This window comes from Nycticebus coucang, chromosome 4, assembly GCF_027406575.1.
Source record: "Nycticebus coucang isolate mNycCou1 chromosome 4, mNycCou1.pri, whole genome shotgun sequence".
Classification (NCBI taxonomy): domain Eukaryota; kingdom Metazoa; phylum Chordata; class Mammalia; order Primates; family Lorisidae; genus Nycticebus; species Nycticebus coucang.
Genome location: NC_069783.1, coordinates 105,862,946 through 105,886,942, shown reverse-complemented (window position 1 = coordinate 105,886,942; position 23,997 = coordinate 105,862,946). Strand labels below are relative to the sequence as shown.

Sequence of the window (23,997 nt, the reverse complement as noted above, 5' to 3'; positions counted from 1 at the left end):
AACTCTCAAAGAGGAAGAGAAATGGAGAGCAAAAACGGATCATTATCTCAGAGAGCTCCAGGATAATTTGAAGAAGGCAAATATCTACCTCATTGGAATCCCTGAAAGCGATGAAGTGTCCTCGTAAGGCACAGAGGCTCTTCTTCATGAAATTATAAAAGAAAAATTTCCAGACATGCCAAGAGATTCTGAAATTCAGATAGCAGACAGTTTCAGAACCCCAGCATGACTCAACCTGAGTAAGACATCCCCCAGGCATATCATAATTAACTTCACTAAAGTTAATATGAAGGAGAAAATTCTGAAAGCAGCCAGACGTAAGAAATCCATTACCTACAAAGGGAAGAATATTAGAATGACTGCAGATCTCTCTGCTGAAACTTCTCAAGCCAGAAGAGGGTGGTCATCGACTTTTAATCTCCTAAAACAAAATAACTTTCAACCCAGGATCCTGTATGCAACTAAACTGAGTTTCATTTATGATGAAGAAATTAAATACTTTAATGACATTCATCTGTTGAAGAAATTCTCCATAACCAAACCAGCTCTTCAGGATATTCTCAGACCTATCCTCCATAATGACCAGCCCAATCCTCTACCACAAAAGTAAACTCACTCTGAAACTTTTGATCAAACTCCAACTTCTACAGTGATGAAAGGATTAAAAATGTCCGGTGGACTTGCGAAAAACTCGATACCCAAAATTTTACCAAGCTTATCAATATTTTCCATTAATGTGAACGGCTTAAACTGTCCTCTAAAGAGGCACAGGTTGGCTGACTAGATACAAAAACTCAGTCCAGATATTTGCTGCATACAAGAATTCCATCTTACCTTAAGAGATAAATATAGACTCAGGGTGAAAGAATGGTCGTCCATATTTCAGGCAAATGGTAATCAGAAAAAAGCAGGTGTTGCAATTCTATTTGCAGACACAATAGGCTTTAAACCAACAAAAGTAAGGAAGGATAAAATTGGTCACTTCATATTTGTTAAGGGTAATACTCAATATGATGAGATTTCAATTATTAATATTTATGTACCCAACCAGAATGTACCTCAATTTATAAGAGAAACTCTAACAGACATGAGCAACTTGATTTCCTCCAGCTCCATAATAGTTGGAGATTTCAACATTCCTTTGGCAGTGTGGATAGATCCTCCAATAAGAAGCTGAGCAAAGAAATTTTAGATTTAAACCTAACCATCCAACATTGAGATTTAGCAGACATCTACAGAACATTTCATCCCAACAAAACTGAATACACATATTTCTCATCAGCCCATGAAACATACTCCAAAATTGACCACACCTTAGGTCACAAGTCTAACCATAGTAAGGAATAGAAATTATTCCTTGCACATTCTCGGACCACCATGGAATAAAAGTTGAACTCAGTAACAACGGGAATCTGCATACTCATACAAAAACATGGAAGTTAAATAACCTTATGCTGAATGATAGCTGGCTCATAGATAAGATTAAGAAGGAAATTGCAGGATTGAATGGCAGATCTATTTTTAGATCTCTAAGTGTTCTCCATATCTCTTACCAAAAGGAATGTATTAATTTGCATTCCCACCAGCAGTGCAAAAGTGTTCCCTTTCCTTCACATCCACGCCAACATCTCTGGTCTTGAGATTTTGTGATATAGGCTAGTCTCACTGGAGTAAGATGATATCTCAAAGTAGTTTTGATTTGCATTTATCTGATGGTTAAAGATGATGAGCATTTTTTCATATGCCTGAAGGCCGTGCACCTGTCTTCTTCAGAGAAGTTTCTCTTCAAATCCCTTGCCCAGCCTGCAATGGGATCACTTGTTCTTTTCTTGCTTATACGTTTGAGTTCTCTGTGGATTATAGTTATTAAACAGACATAACCTGCAAATATCTTCTCCCATTCTGAGGGCTGTCTGAGTGCTTTACTTACTGTGTTGTTGGCTGTGCAGAAGCTTTTTAGTTTGATCAGGTCCCAGTAGTGTATTTTTGAAGCTGCTTCAATTGCCCGGGGGGGTCCTCCTCATAAAAACTCACCCAGACCGATTTCTTCGAGGGTTTTCCCTGCACTCTCTTCTAGTGTTTTTAGTTTCATGTCTTAAGTTTAAATCTTTAATCCAGTGAGAGTCTATCTTAGTTAATGGTGAAAGGTGTGGGTCCAGTTTCAGTCTTCTACAGGCTGCCAGCCAGTTCACCCAGCACCATTTGTTAAAGAGGGAATCTTTTCCCCACTGAATGTTTTTAATTCGCTTGTCAAAGATCAAATAGCGGTAAGTAGCTGGATTCATCTCTTGGTTCTCTATTCTGTTCCAGACATCTACTTCTCTGTTTTTGTGCCATTACCATACTGTTTTGATCACTATCAATTTATAGTATAGTCTGAGGTCTGGTAGCATGAGTCCTCCTGCTTTGTTTTTATTTCTGAGTAATGTCTTGGCTATTTGAGGTTTTTTCTGATTCCATATAAAATAAAGTATTATTTTTCAAGATCTTTAAAGTATGACAGTAGAGCCTTAATAGGGACTGCATTAAAATTGTATATTGCTTTGGGTAGTATGGACATTTTAACAATGTTGATTGTTCCCAGCCATGAGCATGGTATCTTTTTCCATTTGTTAACATTTTCAGCTATTTCTTTTCTTAGAGTTTCATAGTTCTCTTTATACAGATCTTTCATGTCCTTTGTTAGATAAACTCCCAAATATTTCATCTTCTTTGGCACTACTATAAATGGAATAGAGTCCTAAACTGTTTTTTCAGTTTGACTATTTTTGGTATACATAAAGGCTACCAATTTATGAATATTGATTTTGTAGCATGAGACACTGCTATATTCCTGGATCACTTCTAAGAGTTTTGTAGTAGAATCCCTGCTGTTTTCCTGATATATAATCATGTCATCTGCAAAAAGAGAAAGTTTGATCTCTTCTGACCCCATATGGATACCCTTGATTGCCTTTTCTTCTCTAATTGCGATGGCTAAAACTTCCATTGCAAGTTTCCATTTGCTTCTGTTAAAGAGCAGTGGAGACAATGGGCAGCCTTGTCTGGTTCCTGATCTGAGTGGAAATGATTCCAGTTTAACTCCATTCAACACGATATTGGCTGTGGGTTTGCTGTAGATGGCCTCTATCGGTTTAAGCAATGTCCCTTCTATACCCATTTTCTTAAGTGTTCTGATCATGAAGGGATGCTGGATATTATCAAAAGCTTTTTCTGCATCAAATGAGAGAATCATATGGTCTTTGTTTTTTAATTTGTTTATGTGCTGAATTATACTTATAGATTTACGTATATTGAATCAGCCTTGAGACCCTGGGATAAAACCGACTTGGTCATGGTGTATAATTTGTTTGATGTGTTGTTGGATTCTGTTTGTTAAGATCTTGTTGAATATTTTTGCATCTATATTCATTAGTGATATTGGTCTATAATTTTCTTTTCTTGTTGGGTCTTTTCCTGGTTTGGGGATCAGGGTGATGTTTGCTTCATAGAACGTGTTGGGTAGTCTTCCTTCTTCTTCTATATTTTGGAACAGGTTGAGTAATATAGGTACTAGTTCCTCTTTAAAGTTTTGGTAGAATTCTGACGTGAAGCCATCTGGTCCCGGGCTTTTCTTTATAGGGAGATTTTGTATGGTTGTTGCTATTTCAGAACCTGATATTGGCCTGCTCAACATTTCCACTTGATCCTGGCTAAGAGTTAGAAGGTGACGTGCTTCCAAAAATTGGTCAATTTCCTTCAGATTTTCATATTTCTGAGAATAAAGTTTCTTGTAATATTCATTAAGGATTTTTTGAATTTCTGAGGAGTCTGTTGTTATTTTGTCTTTGTTGTTTCTGATTTATGAAATTAGGGATTTTACTCTTTTTTCCTGGTTAGGTTAGCCAAAGGTTTATCTATTTTATTGACCTTTTCAAAAAACCAACTTTTTGATTTATTGATCTGTTGTATAATTCTTTTGTTTTCAATTTCATTTAATTATGCTCTAATTTTGGTTATTTATTTTCTTCTACTGGGTTTTGGGGTTGCAATGTTCTTCCTTTTCCAGTTGCTTGAGATGTCCCATTAAGTTATTAACTTCTTCTCTTTCCATTCTCTTGAGGGAGGCTTGCAGTGCTATTAATTTCCCTTTTAGTACTGACTTTGCGGTATCACAGAGGTTCTGATAATTTGTGTCTTCATTGTCGTTTTGTTCCAAAAATTTGGCAATTTCCTTCTTAATCTCATCTGTGACCCAGCTATCATTCAGCATAAGGTTATTTAATTTCCATGTTTTTGTATGAGTATGCAGATTCCTATTGGTACTGAGTTCAACTTTTATTCCATGGTGGTCCGAGAAGATGCAAGGAATAATTTCTATTCCTTTAAATTTACTGAGGTTAGACTTGTGACCTAAGATGTGATAAATTTTGGAGTATGTTCCATGGGCTGATGAGAAGTATGTGTATTCAGTTTTGTTGGGATGAAATGTTCTGTAGATGTCTGCTAAATCCCAATCTTGGATGGTTAGGTTTAAATCTAAAATTTCTTTGGTCAGCTTCTTATTGGAGGATCTATCCAACGCTGCCAAAGGAGTGTTGAAATCTCCGACAATTATGGAGCTGGAGGAAATCAAGTTGCTCATGTCTGCTAGAGTTTCCCTTATAAATTGAGGCTCATTCTGGTTGGGTGTATAAATATCAATAAGTGAAATCTCATTATATTGAGTATTACCTTTAACAAATATGAAGTGACCATTCTTTTCTTTCTTTTTTTTTTTTTTTTTCGGTTTTTGGTGGAGGGGACTGGGTTTGAACCTACCACCTCCAGCTTGTGGGGCCGGTACTCTACTCCTTTGAGCCACAGGCGCTATCCTGAAGTGACCATTCTGATCCTTCCTTACTTTTGTTGGTTTAAAGCCTATTGTGTCTGCAAATAGAATTGCAACACCTGCCTTTTTCTGATTACCATTTGCCTGAAATATGGACGACCATTCTTTCACCCTGAGTCTATATTTATCTCTTAAAGTAAGATGGAATTCTTGTATGCAGCAAATATCTGGACTGAGATTTTGTATCAAGTCAGCCAATCTGTGCCTCTTTAGAGGACAGTTTAAGCCGTTCACATTAACGGAGAATATTGATAAATTTGGTAAAATTTTGGGTATCGAGTTTTTCGCAAGTCCACTGGACATTTTTAATCCTTTCACCGGAAGTTGGAGTTTGATCAAAAGTTTCAGAGTGAGTTTACTTTTGTGGTAGAGGATTGGGCTGGTCATTATGGAGGATAGGTCTGAGAATATCCTGAAGAGCTGGTTTGGTTATGGCAAATTTCTTCAACATATCAATGTCATTAAAGTATTTAATTTCTCCATCATAAATGAAACTCAGTTTAATTGGATACAGGATCCTGGGTTGAAAGTTATTTTGTTTTAGGAGATTAAAAGTCGATGACCACCCTCTTCTGGCTTGAGAAGTTTCAGCAGAGAGATCTGCAGTCATTCTAATATTCTTCCCTTTGTAGGTAATGGATTTCTTACATCTGGCTGCTTTCAGAATTTTCTCCTTCATATTAACTTTAGTGAAGTTAATTATGATATGCCTGGGGGATGTCTTATTCAGGTTGAGTCGGGCTGGGGTTCTGAAACTGTCTGCTATCTGAATTTCAGAATCTCTTGGCATGTCTGGAGATTTTTCTTTCATAATTTCACAGAGAAGAGCCTCTGTGTCTTGCAAGGCCACTTCATCTCTTTCAGGGATTCCAATGAGGTAGATATTAGCCTTCTTCAAATTATCCCAGAGCTCCCTGAGAGAATGATCCATTTTTGCTCTCCATTTCTCTTCCTCTTTGAGAGTTTGGTAGCATTCAAAAGCTTTGTCTTCCATGTCAGAAATCCTTTCTTCTGCTTGCTCCACTCTGTTACTGAGGGATTCTACTGTATTTTTCAGATCTTTGAGGGCTGCAAATTCTTCTTCAGTGTGTCAAAATCTTTGGTGGTTTTGTCTTTAAATTCCTTGAATTCTTAAGACAACTTTTGAATTTCTCCTCGAATTTCTAATTCCAACTTTTGAATTGCTCCTCGAATTTTTAATTCCAAATTTTCCTCCACTCTATTAATCTCATTTGCAATCCAAATTCTGAATTTGATTTCTGAAATCTTGGCCAGCTGTTTATGAATGGGATCTTCAGTTACAACTGCCATATCTTTCCTTGGGGGTGTTGATCTATTCTGGTCATTCATGTTACCAGAGTTTTTCTGCTGATTCCGCCCCATGATTATTTCACACCATTTGACATTTCCCCTGGAGCTTTGTCAAGGACCCGTACAGTGCTATAGCCTGAGAAACTGGGGACCTGTTTGGTGTGGTGGGGCTAAGTGGCTCTGTCTTGTTTTCAGCTGGTCTCTGTCCAACCCTAGTGAGACAGTTACTCTGCATTGAAGTCTCAGCTGTGGAGAAATACCAGCAATTAAGTCACCCCCGCCCCCACAGGTAACAATTGGAAAAGGAAAATCAAACCTTCCTACAACCACACACCATGGCAACACTTGGATAGTCCTCGGGTGATTGGCTCAGTTCAAAAGGTCCAAATCAATTGTCTCAGTCAGCACCTGTCTCAGGTGGGAGAGTTTAAAAGGTCTCTGGCAACTAGATCCCAGGGTCTGCTGACAACTCAAATAGGACTTGCTCTGGTGCTCTGTGAAGTCAGGAGGACCCACCCAGCAAATACATTAGTCTGGGAAGGTTGATGCTTCCTTCCCCACCTTGCACCTCTGTCACACTCAGTCACTGATAACCCCACAGAGCTGTGACCCAGTTGCCTCCAATGAGCAGATACTCCAGGGGTTTGCACCTGCCTGAATCACAAAGAGATCTATGTTTGCTCAGCCAGGCCACTGTTCTCTGCCTCTATCCGGCAGGGGGAGGTGAGACCTGACAACCTCAGGAGGCTGGGGGGAGGGGGGATGTTCACTCTGTTCTGGTATTCCATTTTGTATGTACACCACACTTTATCCATTCAGCCATTGATGGAGACCTAGGCTGATTCCGTATCTCAGCTATTGTGAATAGTGCTTCAGTGAACATGTGGTGTAGATGCCTCTGACATGCTGATTTCCCTTCCTGTGGACATCCCTTTCAGTAGTGAGATTGCTGCATCATATGACAATCCTATTTTTAGTTTTTTGAGAAATCTTCTACTGATACTGATGGCTGTACTAACTTACATTCTCATCAACAGTCTATAAGAGCTCTGCATTCTCCACATTTTTGCCAGCATTTATTATTTTTTGGTTTTTTGATTATAGCCAGAGACATGTCTGTTTAGGTCATTTGCCCATTTTTAACTCAGATTTGTTTGGTTTTTGTTTCTGAGTTTGAGATTCTTGTATATGCTGAATACCAATCCCTTGTGGTATGAACAATTTGCAAACATTCTGCAGGTTATCTCTTCACTATGTTGAAAGATTAGGGATAGTGTTAGGTTTTCTTTGCTCTTTTTATTTAAGTTTGATATAATACTATTTCTCTATTTTTTCTTTTGCTGCCTGTACTTTTGAGATCTTCTCCATAAAATCTTTACCCAGACCAATGTCCTAAAATTTTTCTGCTATTTTCTTCCAGGAGTTTCATAATTTCTTGTCTTACCTCTAGATTTTCAATCCATTTAGAGTTCATTGTTGCATATAATGAGAAATAGGTGTCTCGTCTCATTTTTGTGCATGTACATACTCCCAGCACCATTTCTTTTTTTTTTTTTTAATTCAAGTTTTTGGCTGGGGCCGGGTTTGAACCTGCCACCTCCAGTATATAGGGCCAGCGCCCTATTCCTTTGAGCCACAGGCGCCACCCCAAGCACCATTTCTTGATGAGACCATCCCTTCTACAATATAATTTGTGCCTTTGTCAAAAATAAGTAGGCTGTGGGCGGCGCCTGTGACTCAAAGAGTAGGGCGCCAGTCCCATATGCCGGAGGTGGCGGGTTCAAACCCAGCCCGGCCAAAAAACCACAAAAAAAAAAAAATAAGTTGGCTGTAAATTCATGGATTTATTTCCAGGTTCTCCATTCTGTTCCATCAGTCTATATGCCTATTTTTATGCCAGTATCATGTTAATTATTGTTGCTGTTTTGTTTTGTGTTTTAGAGACAGAATCTCACTCTGTTACCCAGGCTGGAGTACATTGGAACAATCACAGCTCACTACAAGCTCCAACTCCTGGGCTCAAGTAATCCTCCCACCTCGACCTCCTGAGTAGCTAGAACTACAAGTGTGCACCACTGTGCCTGGCTAATTTTTTATATTTTTTGTACAGCAAGGTCTCACATGATTATTGTGGCTGGAGTGCAGTGGCATGATTAAGAAGGGAAACTAAGAAAGGGACTTCAAGGAGGATGAGAGGGAAGCCTGGGCCTCAGAACCAGGAATCTGGAGGGCCCATAAGAATGTGGGTAGGTAACTAACACCCAATAGAAAGAGATAATAGTCATCATATCAATGTACACAGCTATGATTTAATAAAAGAAAGAAAGAAAGAGATAACAGTCAATGACCAATACAAAAGAGCAATAATGCCAGGAGGTGCAGAGAGGCCAAGGAAAGACTTGCAACCAATTTCAAATGGAGAGAAAGAGGGTTATTTATACCTCTGCACAGCTTTGAGTCTCTGTTTCTCCCACCTGGTCTACCTCATGAAAGGAACCCACTTTCAACTCTCTTTGTAAATGCTCTAAACTTTACCTTTGTTCTTAAATAAAATTTCTCTTTGTTACACTGAAACTTGAGCTGGTTACTTTTACTTCTTATTCATCAGCCTGTGTTGCTCCAGCTTTGTTTCCATTAATTTTTGCTTTCAATATCCCTGTTCCTTGGCTGAAGTTTCTAGCTCAGCCCATTAATTGAACCAGGTCCACTGGATTTGGGGAACCAGATCACTGGCCCCAACGATGACCATAGTTCATTACAGCCTCCAATCCCTAGACTCAAGCAATCATCCTGCCTCAGCCTCCTGAGTAGCTAGGACTAGAGGCACGAGCCCTCAGAATGGGAGAAGGTATTTGCAGGTTATGTCTCTGACAAAGGTTTAATAACCAGAATCCACAGAGAACTCAAATGTATTAGCAAGAAAAGAACAAGTGATCCCATCACAGGCTGAGCAAGGGACTTGAAGAGAAACTTCTCTGAAGAAGACAGGCGCACGGCCTACAGACAACATGAAAAAATGCTCATCATCTTTAATCATCAGAGAAATCCAAATCAAAACTACTTTGAGACATCATCTAACTCCAGTAAGATTAGCCCACATCACAAAATCCCAAAACTACAGATGTTGGTGTGGATGTGGAGAAAGGGGAATACTTCTACATTGCTGGTGGGAATGCAAACTAATACGTTCCTTTTGGAAAGATGTCTGGAGAACACAGATCTAAAAATATATCTGCCATTTGATCCTACAATTTCTCTACTAGGTATATATTCAGAAGTCCAAAAATCACATTATAACAAAGATATATGTACCAGAATGTTTACTGCAGCCCAATTCATAATTGCTAAGTCATGGAAGAAACCCAAGCACCCACTGACCCATGAATGGATCAATAAATTATCGTATATGTACACCATGGAATATTATGCAGCCTTAAAGAAAGATGGAGACTTTACCTCTTTCATGTTTACATGGATGGAGCTGGAACATATTCTTCTTAGCAAAGTATCTGAAGTATGGAAAAAAAAGTATCCAATATACTCAGTCTTACTATGAAACCAATTTATAGCTTTCTTATGAAAGCTATAACCCAATTATAGCCCAAGAAGAAGGGGAAAGGGGAGCGGGAGGTGAGGGGAGGAGGAGGATGGGTGGAGGGAGAGTAATTGGTGGGACCACACCTAGGGTGCATCTTACAAGGGTACATGTGAAATTTACAAGCTGTAAAATATAAATATCTTAACACAGTAACTAAGAAAATGCCGTGAAGGCTATGTTAACCAGTTTGATGAAAACATTTCAAATTGTATATAAAACCAGCACATTGTACCCCATGATTGCATTAATGTACACAGCTATGACTTAATAAAGAAAAAAAAGTAATTTAAATTTAAAGGAATGCTTTCTCCTTTCTAAGAGTTTCTAGTGATTAGTTCTTCCTCTGTGGTACAGAAGTGGACACCCTTAAAAATGCACATTTTCTTTATAAATGTAAATTTCTCTTGCAAAAGGGTTTCAAAATAGCCCACTGAAAATAGTCCTTATGCCAGAAAGGCATATTTTTGCCATGAATTCAGCTAGTGAGATGACTTTCCAACCCAGTTTGGGTTTGTTTTGTTTTTTTTTTTTTTTTTTGAGACAGCGTCTCAAGCTGTCACCCTGGGTAGAGTGCTGTGGAGTCAAAGCTCACAGCAACCTCCAACTCTTGGGCTCAAGCGATCCTCTTGCCTCAGTCTTTTCTTTCTTTTCTTTCCTTTCCTTTCTTTCTTTCTTGAGACATGGGTATAGCTTTTGTTCAGGCTGGTCTCCAACTCGCGAGCTCAAGCAATCCACCTGCCTCGGCCTCCCAGAGTACTAGGATTACAGGTGTGAACCACCATGCCAAGCCCCAGCTTGTATTTTTAAACTAGGTTACTGAGTTCAGGACAGACCCTATTTACAAATAGGGCAGACAAACAATTCTCTTTTGCAGTTTTTGGCCGGGGCCGGGTTTGAATCTGCCACCTCTGGTATATGGGGCCAGCACCCTACTTCTTCAGCCACAGGCACCACCCAGACAATTTTCTATGTCCAGACTCAGCATCGATAGACCAGAATGTTTTTTACAAATAGTATTTCTAATCTTGCCTTACAGTCAGAGACCGGTTTTTCTCTTCTGTTTACAAGATTGACTGATAGACCAGTTGGGGTTTTATGACCTTTTCTCAGAGAGCTTGTCTCAACCAGATAGTTTTAAACAGACTGGTACCTGGGCTATTCTTTCTTTCTTTGCAAATGATGGCATTTAGGCCTGATGTCTAAATTCTGCACCTTTGGATGTAAAGATTTGGTTTTAGGGAATTTTTTTAGTAAATCATTTGGGGGATGGATTTTTTCTTTTCTTTTCTTTTCTTTTTTTTTTTTTTGAGACAGAGTCTTAAACTGTCACCCTGGGTAGAGTGCTGTGGTGTCACAGCTCACAGCAACCTCAAACTCTTGGGCTTAAGCAATTCTCTTGCCTCAGCTTCCCAAGCAGCTGGGACTACAGGCACCTACCACAACCCCTGGCTATTTTTGTTGTTTTTGCAATTGCCATTGTTGTTTCAGCTGGCCCAGGCAAGGTTCGAACCCGCCAGCTTCAGTATATGTGACCAGGGATGGATTCTAAGAGATCATTAGCTCTTTTCCCAACTTTGGTCCATCACTGAAAAACTAGGTGGTTGGGTGTTTGATATCTTTCTCAAGTACATCCTATTTGGCTTCAGTCATCCAATTACAGGTTTCTCTAGGCCCCCATTATCATGTGAATAAATTAGTAAAGAGCAAGAGCCCTGGATCATATGGCCAATGAGAATTGTTTTCATTTGAGAATTTCTGGTGGTTTTCACTATTGCTCTGAACTCAAGATTTTGCATAAGACAGAAAGGTGATTAAAGCAGCAGACCTGGTTGACCTGAGGGCCTAACTTTATAAACCAGTCACCTAGCTTTCTTTTGTCTTTGGAGTAAAAAGGGAACTGAGTTAAAGGTCAGCAGATCCAGACTAGGCAGAGGATGGAGAGAAAGAAAGAAAAGGTGCAAAGTTAAATCAATCTACAATTTTTCTCATTAATTAGCTGCTTAAGTTTTTAATTTGCCTATTAGAAAGACAAATTTTGATTCATTTAACCTTTTAGAAGCATCTAGATCCCATTCAAAAATACATCCCATTGCTTCTGAGGTGTTTTGGATCCTTTCTTTCCTAGTGTGCCTTGCAAGTGAATAATTTTATCCAAGTTAAAACTTCCTCACTTTTGCCACTGAAACTTCAAGTTACCTTTAGCAGGTTCACCCATTTCTCTAGAAAAGCACAGATCCTGGCTCCCTAGTTCTTACACATGAAATTGGCTGGAGTTCCAGATGGAGGACTTCCAGACTCCTTGGATCCAGATGAACTGATGATTCCCTGTGTTTCTGTAATCTCACTTACAAGAGGCCTTCTACTGGACCCAGTTCCACAGGACTTGTACTGTATCCAGTCTGGTTTCTGTTGCGACTTCTAGACCCAGTTCAGACCAAAAATACTCAAATAAAACTGGAGAACTTGACACAAGTTACGGAGCTTGTATCTAAGCAGGACCTACCAGTGGTGACCTCCAAATGTATAGCAAGAAGCAGTATGAAGCAGGCATTGAGACAGAACATTCTCATAAGCAACAAGTTACCAGCAATGGATTTATTACTTAAAGACAGGTAACAAGGGACAACAGAATCCTAGGACTCATAGTAAGCCTGGGCTCAGAAAACTGACCAAGGCAGATGAAGTCTTGAATGTATGCACCCCACTTACACCACAGGTGAGGGACCCCAAAAAGGTTACAAGAATCTCTGCACTAAAACATTGAAAAACATCCTGTTTCTAGATGAGGACTGGAACAGCATGGGCTGTTTCAGCCAGTCCTTCCCACCTTCCCTCAGGATGCTGCATTCCCAGGACATAATATAGTTATTCTTTTTTTTTTTCTTTTTTTGAGAGTCTCACTATGTCACCCTCAGTAGAGTGCTGTGGTGTCACAGCTCACAGCAACCTCAAACTCTTGGGTTTAATGATTCTCTTGCCTCAGCCTCCTAAGTAGCTGGGACTACAGGTGCCTGCCACAACGCCTGGCCATTTTTCTGTTGCAGTTGTCATAATTGCTTAGCTGGGCTGGGCTGGGTTCGAAAACACCAGCCTCAGTGTATGTGGCCAATGCTGTAACCACAGTCCTGTTACGGGCACTGAGCCACATATAGTTATTCTTGAGAAATATGAGTGAGAAGGGGAAAGAAGTAGGTCAGTCCAAGGCTACCCAGAAAACTGTCCTGCACCTACATCTGTTTACTTGTTGCTCCCAGGGTTCATCCTTGGGGGCATGGGGGAGGTTTCCTTCAGATTTCATTCCTGACAACAGAACTGTTAAAAGAAAAACTTTAGACAGAATAAATTCAACAGTTTATTTGAACAAAAAACAATGCATTCATCAGGCAGCCCTGAGAACTGGAAGTAGTTCAGAGAGCTCCACTCTGCAACATGAGTTGCAAGCTTTCATAGACCAGACACAGAGGCAAAGTAGAGAAATTCTTTCATTAGCTATAGCTAGGTGTTTGCTTGATTGGAATGCGATCCAGTGAAGGGCCTGAATTAGAGGTTAGTTGGTGGTTTCTGACTGGTTAAGCTAAATTTCTACTTTTTATTTTTTTGTAGAGACACAGTTTCACTTTATTGCCCTCGGTAGAGTGCGACACACAGCTCACAGCAACCTCCAACTCCTGGGCTTAGGCGATTCTCCTGCCTCAGCCTCCCGACTAGCTGAGACTACAGGCGCCCGCCACAACGCCCGGCTATTCTACTTTTTAAATTGAATGAAGTTTTGGGTTGCCTAGGAGCTATAGTTACAGAAACAATATGAAACTAATGGCTTTCTTTTTTGTTTTAACACCCTGCTCCTTGACCCCAAGAGAAAGCTTGAAGGGAGTCCAACACCCCAGCAGACCAGCACATGCCTGGTAGTAACCAATGTAGAATTTATCAAGTAACCATGACACAGTACCTCCTTTCAGCAGCAGCAACAGCAGCAAGTAAGATACAGGCAGATAGGAAGATGCTGGCCTGGTCATGCTCAGCACTGGCCCACTCATTGTACAGATACTGGGTATTAATCAATATTTGACTCATTGTATGCTGGGTGCTCTTCTACGCACTGAGGATGCTAACGTGAACCCATGTCCCTATACTCCTAAAGCTAATTCCAATGGGACACTGAACATATGACATAATGTAAGGTGGTGGTGAAGGCTACAAAAACAAATCAGAAGGGCCACGTGACCAAAAGTGAGGGGAAAAGCTAGACAGTGTGGAGAGATATGGCCACATTAAGAACAGGGATGACTGAGTTAAACGTGGGTGAGGAGGCTGCCCAACGAAAACACAGAAGTGTAAGCAGTCAGGGAAAACCAGAATAAAGAATATTTGGTGAGAACTGCTTGCTGCTTAATTTTCAAAAACCAGTTAATATTCATTTGTATGCTTTACCTCATTTCAACATTACTTATAAAAAGACATTATGTCTCAGAGAAGGGATCGGAGGCCCAGAAAGGAGAATGTGTGCCTGTCATAGAATCTTCCAGTCATAGGCACGAATTGGGGGATCTGAGCTTTCTCACCCCAGCCCCTCTGACCATCTGACCTGAAATTACTTAACTAAAAGGACCCGAAAGATCCCAGTGGAACCCCGGACGGGAAAAATGCAGCCCAGGGGAAAGCGCACTAAGCAAAATCACACCATATCCAGGAGACTTGTCTCTAAGCCTGGGGTCTCCCTCCACCACGAGCACACCTCCACCGACAGGGGTCCCTAAGGCTCTAAAATCCCTCCACGAAGCGGGTGTTTTACAGCTTACAAGCTTGCACAGTTGCCTTGGAAACCTTCCGCGGTAGGCGGTCAAGTCCCCGTTGCAACCGAGAAGAAAACTGGGCTTCAGGAAAAGACAGCACCATCCGGGGCAAAGCACGTCCGGCCATGGGTCGCCTCTTGAACGCCGCGCCGGTAGCGAGCCCCTCCACAGCCGCCGGGACCAGGGACCAGCGACCAGCCTACTCCCTGCGACTCCACCACCTCCCCGACCAGCCGCAGCGAAGCCGGCGCGCGATCCCACACCGCGCTTTCGTTATGTTCTGGATGACCGCCCTGAAAATAAAAATTAAAAATGAGCTCTCCCCTTCACGAAGCAGACTGATTGTAGCGACGCATCTGAATGCTAAAACTAAGATTAGCATATTTTCCAAGGACTCAAACAGCTCCGAGCGGTGGCGAATCTGTCGGTGGAGTCGCCGGAAGTACGGACCCTCTTGTCGGAAGTTGCGCTTCGTCCATTTTGTGGCCCGCTATGGCGGCAGTGCTGAGGTTGGGGCCGGGAAACGACGCTTTTGACTGAGGGTGTAGGCCAGGCAGAGGCAGCAGGGACATCGAGCGACCCAGAAGAGGACCAGCCTGGACGCCGGGGACGCTGTCATGTACGGCGCGGGTGGAGGGCGCGCCAAACCCGAGAGGAAAAGCGGCACGAAGGAGGAGGCCGGGCCCGGCGGCGCCGGCGGTGGGGGGAGCCGAGTGGAGCTGTTGGTTTTTGGCTATGCCTGCAAACTCTTCCGGGACGACGAGCGGGCCCTGGCCCAGGAACAGGGACAGCATCTCATCCCCTGGATGGGGGACCACAAGATCCTCATCGACAGGTCGGTTCCTCCCCCCACCCGTCGACCCTCCCTTTCCCTCGCCCGCTTGATTTCGTCCGATGTTGACTTGATGGCCAGGACTAAAGAGGGGTTTTCTGGAGCCAGCAGGGATCCGGGGGCACCTCCTCCCCTGCCCCCACCTCCTCCTGGAGTTCTTGGGGGAGGGGGATGGTGAAACCTGCCCTAAGGCACTGGCCGGAATTGCGTGCCGCGTCTGTCGCCGGAGGGATCTTCTCTGCTCCCACAGCCCTCCTCGACCCCTCACCCCTGCCGCCGGGCTGCAGTTGGCGATTCCGCGGGGTGGAAGCTGCCGGTGCCCGGGGTCTCTCCTGACCGGTGCCTTGGGCTTGCCGCCCGGCGCTGCCCTGGAGTTATGCGCTCCCTCTGCTCGGTGTGCTGGGAGGGCAGTCCGGGAAGCGCGCTTTTTGTTCCGAAAGTCCGCACACTGAGGCCATGGTTAGAAGCTTCTTTCGGACCCTGTGAGTTAGCCTGAACCTTTCATGCCCCAGCGCCCTCCGTGGAGCGCCTGTACTTTGCCGGCGTGACATTTGACTCCCCCCAGCGACCCCTTCCCTGATTCGACGAGTTTGACAGATTAAGGTAGTGGGTGACGTGGCCTATCAGTGGGAGGTCGGTTGACTTCGTGCGGACCCTGCTTAGAGGTAGTGTTCTTAGGGCTGGTTTCACTGTCTCTTAAAACTGAAGGGTGGAGCTGGGATGTAGATGTGTTGCTTCTTTTCAAATCAAACTTATTTTAGGTGATCACCCTGGAAGATTATTAGCTATTATGGGCAGAGGGGGCCTGAGATTAGGGATTTTCAAAGGTGTTTGATTTGAAAAGAATGACATTACATGATGTAGGTTGTTTGCTCCCCCCTTTCTTCCATTTTTTCATTCTCCCTGTCCTTCCCCTCTTCCCTGCATTTTGAGTTTTGGGGGTTTCTTGGGGTTTTGTTTTGTTTCGTTTTTTGCCAGTTTGGCAACATTTCTGGGGCCTGGACTGAAAAGTTAACTATGACCAACCATTTTAACTGTGGAATAGTCTCTCAACTGAAAGAAGCCCATCGATTGACACCATTAAAACTGGATTCTGCAAAGCCCTGGAACGTGACTGTAGGGATGACCTCTGAGCTGGCCAGAATGGACACATTAATGACCAAATAGGCCTTTTTCCATCCCTGACATTTCCATTTGGAGTTAGATGTAGAAAACAAGAACTCATGAAGGGAGGGTGGCCAGATCACATCAGAGCTGGATCTGACGGTTCTGCACTTTGCTCAAACATGCTGTGCCTTTAAACATTTATATTGAACATGTCACCTGAGTTATCAGGCTTGCTTTTCCAAAGTGTTACTTGTGATATTTATTATTAAAGTTTGGTAAGCAATGAAGTCTGAGCTCTTTATGCAGTTTTCCATTATCATTCTTTACATGATTTGAGTCAGGTCTTCCAAAACTGGTGGGGAGCAAACGCTACACATGTACATGTATAATATTTTAAAATAATCTACATTTGTAAGTTAAGGAGGTTTACGTTAAAGTTAATTTTGAAATTTAATCAAATTCAATAACTTTGCTACCCTGGAATTTTTGGCTTTTTCCCTGTAAATTTCTTTTTTTTTTTTTAACATTAACATTTTTGGTCCCCATTACAAAATTTAAAAATTAGGCAGACTTTTGTTTGTCTCTCTACATTTGTTATTGAAATCCTGAATCTTGAGTGTTTTAAGTAAAAGTCAGTAACTCATTTATTATTGGACAGTAACACATTGACAGTGTCTTCGTTGAATTGTTTATATTAAAAGAATAACAGAAGGTGCTCTCATTCTTAATTTGGCTGAAATACCCTATTGATCCACTTAAGAGAAACAAAGATGTATCTTCGTGTATATTATTTCCTGGGGGTATAAAGTTCAGAAGGAAATAGCAATGCTGCATCTTCTAATAGTTTTGCTCTGTTTCCAGTGAACCTCCTTAAACTGCATGTATATGTTACTGTTCCTATGTATGTGTGTCTCTCTATCACATAACCCAGCACTTATTTCCTCAGCCAAGTGGCTAGGGAGCGAGCCTAGCCAAGATTTTACCTCCAATGGACGCAAGTTTCTTTGATGAAGATCTCTCCTGTGAGTTCGGGACTAGCAGAAAGACGCGAGGAAATTTCGACCGTTTGGTTCTTACGGATAGGTATTTATGTATTCGGTTTGTGTGAATGTAAGCTATGATATTTGACTTTTCAGAAAAAAGATTTTTTTTTTTTTTTTTTTTGCAAGTGGCATTGAATGGTTGGCCAAATCATAACGGTAAGAACTGCCAGTGAAATGGATAACATTTATGATCATAAAGGATTATTTGCCTTTAATTATAAGTTTTATCGTACTGTAGAAAGGAATTTTGACTTTGTTAAGATAATTTGAGTTTAAAAGTAGGTGAGATATGATTTGTAAAATTAAATATAAATCTGAAAAGAGTTTTTATATTTTAATATTTTTATTTCTTTATTTTAATTGGTAAGTATATGTATGAAAAAAATCACACACACCAATCTAGACATTAATTTCTTTCTATTGACCAGCTTGTTCACATTACAGATATGATGGACGTGGTCACCTGCATGACCTTTCTGAGTATGATGCTGAGTATTCCACATGGAACAGAGATTATCAGCTGTCTGAAGAGGAGGCACGAATAGATGCCCTGTGTGATGAAGAGAGGTATTTAGCCTTGCATACGGACTTGCTTGAGGAGGAGGCAAGGCAAGGTACTGCTCAAGAAAAACTTACTTAAGCAACAAACTTTTTAAAAATTTTTTAAGTATTAAAAATTTACTCCCATTCATTTTTTTATACTCACTCTTTCTGATATTATCTTGACAGTACCCAGTGGATTGGAAAAACAGGAGTCTTTGCGTTCTGAGAGGACCTCAGGATAGTTTATATATAGAGCCACAAAGAATTTTCCCAGCTTTTGAGGGCAGACTGGGATTTGAAAAAAACAAAAACCAATCTCTTTAACTGTTCTTCTTTAACAGTATCGTATAAATTAAAATTGATGTTCTTGTCTTTGCCATAACAATCTTCTATACAGTTCTTAATCCCAGCATTTTCTCAGCAGGAAGAAATTTTCCACAAAAGATGTGTATTCAGCTGTCTGTGGGTAAACATGTACTGCAAAAGTACATACTGATAGATACAAAAGTGTGAATTTTTGAAAGCATTTTCACCCCAAAAGGAGGTTGTAAAAGTATGTTGTATGCTTTACTGATAGCTACAACTTTAGAAATATATAAAGTTTTTCTCAGTAAATTTCTGTTTTTGTTAATAAAATTCTCATTTTTATTCAAGAGGAAGAATACAAGCGATTGAGTGAAGCCCTAGCAGAGGATGGGAGCTACAATGCTGTGGGGTTCACTTATGGTAGTGACTATTATGACCCATCAGAGCCAACAGAGGAGGAAGAGCCTTCCAAACAGAGAGGTAAGAGGGGAAAATCACCTGGGGTGCTACTGTAGGGTCCCATACTACATATATCACGGTCTTGTTTTCAGAACACTTTTATGGACACTAGTTATAACACCACTGTGACACATACACAAAAACATGATTGATAGTCCTTTCAGTAAACAACAAAGGCTAAAAACTAGAAAATGAGTTATTAATGGAGATAGAAAGTGAGTTCAGACTCATAATCTGCATTGGATCAAATTTCCTTTTCATTTATTTCTCTTGGATTCAGTTAATAGAAAATTACTCACTTTTTGGTTGTTTGTAGACTAATAACATATCTGTTAATATCCTCAATCATTTGTTCCTGGAGCATTGAAAGAATAGGCACTAATGAGGATAAGTTAATGTTACCTCACCTCACACTGACCCTTCTGCATGTCCCCTACACAACTGAAATGATGGCAAACATCCAGGGTAAGGACACCTATGGAGGTTAGTTATTACTAACTAGAAAACAGCACAGGGCCTCCTGGTAGTCTTAGGAGGACCTAGGATATATATACTTATCATAATAGTTTAAATTAAAGATTTTAGATATATGCTCCTCTGGTTTAAATCTGGAAACTTTGAATATAAAAAAATAATTCTACTTAAATTCTTGGTTTATGGGAGGCACCTGTGGCTCACTGAGTAGGGCCTCAGTCCCATATATCAAGGGTGGCAGGTTCAAACCCAGCCCTGGCCAAACTGCAACAAAAAATAGCCAGGCATTATGGCAAGCGCCTGTGGTCCCAGCTACTCAGAAGACTGAGGCAAGAGAATTTCCTAAGCCGAGGAGCTGGAGGTTGCTGTGAACTGTGACACTACAGCACTCTACCGAGGGTGACAAAGTAAAATTGTCTCTTAAAAAAAAAAAAAATCTTGATTTATATCCTTAGTCACCTTCCTTGAGGGGTACCATTATCACAGCACTGAATTATGTGAATTATGGCCAGTCATTATCAGTAATAATAATATGAACCTGAAACATTAAAGATCGATCATTTATATTCAGAGTATTCTGTTTAAAGAGGAGGGGTTTGGTTTCTTTTTGTGGGGAGCGGGGTGTTTGAGGGGGTTTTTTGGCTTTTTTTTGTTTGTTTGTTTTTAGAAACGAGTTTTGCTATATTACCCTGACTAGAACACAGTGGTGTCATCACAGCTCACAGCAACCTCAAACTCTTGGGCTCAAGTGATCCACCTGCTTCAGCCTCCCAGGTAGCTGGGACTACAGGCACTCATCACCACTCCTGTCTGATTTTTTTTTTAATTTTTGGTAGAGATGGGTCTCCTTCTTGCTCAGGCCAGTCTTGGCTCAATTGATCCTTGTGCCTCAGCCTCAGAGTGTTAGAATTACAGGCATGAGCCACAGCACCCAGCTAACATGGAGAGCTTTAACTTTAGAAACTTATTCACATGTTTAGGATAATAAAGTGGAATTATAACCTATGGAGATTTAATTTTAAGGCTAACCTAATCTGTTTTTTGGGATTTAATTGATTTCTCTTTAAGTAACGAATCTTTTTTTTTTTTTTTTTTTGAGACAGAGTCTCACTTTGTTGCGTTGGGTAGAGTGCTATGGCATCATAGCTCACAGCAACCTCCAGCTCTTGGGCTTAGGCAATTCTCTTGCCTCAGCCTCCCAAGTAACTGGGATTATAGGTGCCCACCACAACACCTGGCTATTTTTTTGATGTTGTTGTTGCAGTTTGGCCAGGGCCGTGTATGAACTTGCCACCCTCGGTATATGGGGCTGGCACTCTACTCACTGAGCCACAGGCGCCGCCCAACAAATCTTTTAACAAGTATGAAGTAATCATAGATGTTTAATATTAAAACAGAATGATGTTTTCCCTTCCCCTATGCAACTATGCCCCAGCCCTATTCCCTAAAGGATGTGACCCTAGATGGGCAGTGAGATGTAGAGGCAAATACATACATGTGGATTTTCTTTTTCTTTCTTTTCCTTCTGAAGGAGACAGGTCTTTGTCACCCATGCTAGAGCACAGTGGTCTAGTCATAGTTTACTGAGATTACTATAAATTCGAACTCCTGGGCTTAAGCTGTCTTCCTGTTTTGGCTTTCCAAAGTGCTGGGATTATAGGCATGAGCCACTGTGCCTGGTCAGACTTTGCTTTTTGACCTTCGTTTAGTCCTGCTCATTACTTTGTGGGCACAGAATTATTGGTGCACAGCTCAATTTGATGAGCTTTTAAAGAGACTTTCAATTGTAGCTTTATGTTGAGTTAAAGGCTAATTTAAGGTATTTAACACTTTTTGCTTTGACTCTTAAACCTAAATATCCTCAGAAGTTAAGATGGAAATGTTCCTGCAGGTCTAAGTAGTTAGCACTCATTCATTTATTCAGAAAAAGTTATCCCTTTTGGGGTTCAAGATAGTTCAGATTTTGTTGCCTCATCTCTGAACGTATACATTGTTTCTGCCTTTATATTCCTAGTGTTTTTATCAGAAGTATACATACTATCACCATTCACAGAGGAAAAGCTGAAATACAGGCAAACTCTCTGTGTCCATAGGTTCTACATTCATGGATTCAACAACCTTGGATCTAAAATATTTGAAAGAAAATAATGCAACAATACAAGATGCGACTATTTTAAAATACAATATAACAACTATTTATACAATGTTGTATCAAATATTACAAGTAATCTAAAGATTTAAAATATATGGGCAGATGTGCATTATGTTATAACACAAATAATCATTTTATATAAAGGACTTGAGCATCTTAGGATTTTGATATCTACAGAGGTCCTAGAACCAGTCCCCTTAGGATATGGAAGGGTGACTGTGTGTAAAAACCGCACATGTCTTTTTCAGGATTATAGCAACAATCCTTAGAAAAATTCATTATATAAATTTCCTTCACATTCTAGATGAGGGATCATAACCTCAAGCCTGATTGACGGGTTTTGTATTAATAAACAGTTTTATTTGAACACAGCCATGCTCATTGGTGTCCATATTATCTGTTGCAGCTTTCACATTTCAACAGCAGAGTTGAAATGAGACAGATCATGTGGCCCACAGAACTGGAAATATTTAATATCTGGCATTTTATAGAAAGAGTTTGTTTGCTTCTGGTCTAGGTGGTAGATCATTGTTCCAGTGTTGATTATGGGGGTAACTGATACTAACTTTGTTATAATTATTGGGTTTGAGAGCTTCAACATGACTTGAGTTTATCATCTTAAGTATTAGTATGCTCTCTTTGACATATAGTTCTCTTTAGTATTTTATAGTATTTCTTTTTTTCTTTTTTTTTTTTTTTTTTTGTAGAGACAGTCTCACTTTATCTCCCTCAGTAGAGTGCCGTGGCATCACACAGCTTACAGCAACTTCCAACTCATGGGCTTAGGTGATTCTCTTGCCTCAGCCTCCCGAGTAGCTGGGACTACGGGTGCCCGCCACAACACCTGGCTATTTTTTTGTTGCAGTTTGGCCGGGACTGGGTTTGAACCTGTCACCCTCAGTATATGAGTGCCCTACCCTCTGAGCCACAGACGCCGCCCATAATATTTCTTTTCTTTCTATGATCATATTCTCAGAACTTTGCCTTGTATGCTGACTAAATTTTATATGGAAATTGGGCCCACATGAAACTTAGTGCTTGATATTTTATGTTTAACTTGCATTAATAAAAATAAAACACCATATATACACACTTCAATAGAGTTCACTTTGGTACCCAGTACAAAGAACAGCCAAATCTAGTGTCTCGTTCTGTGTGTGTGTGTGTGTGTGTGTAGATAGGGTCTTGTTTTGTTGCCAGTGCATAAGGACAGTGCTGGACTATAGCTGACTGCAGCCTTGAACTAGTGGGCTCAAATGATGCTTGTACCTCAGCCTCCCTAATTGTTAGGATTACAGGTGTAAGCCACCCTCCCTGGCCTAGTATTATATTCTTTTCAAGTAAAAGGTCATTTTTTTCCTGAGCTATCAACACATCTAAATACTACTTGATACCCAAAAAAATACATCTGGCATTTTTTAGTATTGTAAAGCCTCATGATGTTAGCCAAAAGTGTTTTGATGGTGCCTTTACTCTAGTTGGTGGTGTTTTGATGGTGCCTTTACTCTACTCTAAACTGCCCCTTCCTCCCTTTTTGCATTCTCCTGTTTTTAGTTTAGCCCGTATCTGGATTTCTGTAATTTTTTGTTATTATTATCTGTGTATTTTTAAATAAGAAAAGGTTGGAATCTAAATCTGAGTTTGTATTACAGTGGTTGGTTTTTATTTTGTGCTGCTGAAGCAATCTCTGTAAATAAAAGCATGCATAGGAATCGAACAGTTTTCTTTAACCCATGTACCCCAAATAGCTCTTTCGATTAGGATGCATTTAATGTTTGTGAACAACTTGACTTTAAGGATAGGCTATTTGAATAGATATTTTAAGAAATGTAGTAAAAGTTGTATTTTTAAACACACACCTCTGGATTCATTCCCAAAGAGAGTTTGAGATAGCCAAGTTGTTAGTTGACATTTTGCCAATAAAATGGTCTCTGTAAGCTGAGTTGGTTAGTTGGCATTTTGCCAAAACAAAATCTCTGCAGACCAGAGTTTCTGATATTTTCTAATTCTACTGTGTCGTTTGGTTACTGGACCTGAACAGTAGGGCTGCTAATTCCAAGGTGTTTTTAGGCAGGAATAAATTTCTGCTCTCCCATTTATCTCTGGTGCTTACTGAGGAGAAAACAAGGGATCAGAAACAGGTGCAACAGTGTTAAATAATACTGACCTAGTTTATAATCACTTTGTATTTCATCAGACTAGGATACCCAGTTTTTATTTACAATGAAAACTGCTTAAAATCTCCTATTGGTTTCACAGAATTAGATTTAATAGGAGGTCTTTGCAAATTGTTTATCTCTTTAAGAGGCTTCACTATATATAATAGAAACATTCATTTTGATGAAGATTGAATTTAATATTTGTTTTGTAATATCTTTTTTTTTTTTTTTGGAGACAGTCTCATTATGTCGCCCTTGGTAGGGTGCCATGGCATCACAGCTCACAGCAACCTCAAATTCTTGGGCTTAAGTGATTCTCTTGCCTCAGCCTCCCAAGTAAATGGGACTAC

The 23,997-nt window shown here is 40.5% G+C and overlaps 1 protein-coding gene across 12 annotated transcripts in view; it reads left to right on the top strand.

Moving 5' to 3' along the window:
* The first annotated feature begins 15,014 nt into the window (after positions 1 to 15,014).
* Positions 15,015 to 23,997, top strand: part of SFSWAP (splicing factor SWAP) — a 96,041-nt gene continuing 87,058 nt past the window's right edge. For 10 of the 12 annotated variants that reach the window (XR_008379459.1, XR_008379458.1, XM_053587629.1 and 7 more), the window contains exons 1-3: positions 15,056 to 15,407; positions 17,999 to 18,168; positions 18,752 to 18,883. Coding sequence is in view for 10 of the 12 variants with exons in the window: in XM_053587629.1 (XP_053443604.1) it covers positions 15,190 to 15,407; positions 17,999 to 18,168; positions 18,752 to 18,883 (520 nt within the window). In the remaining 2 variants the exon portion in view is untranslated. Of the gene's footprint in view, positions 15,408 to 15,916; positions 18,169 to 18,751; positions 18,884 to 23,997 lie in introns of those variants that run through there. The other 2 variants (XM_053587628.1, XM_053587634.1) reach the window with 2 other exon arrangements.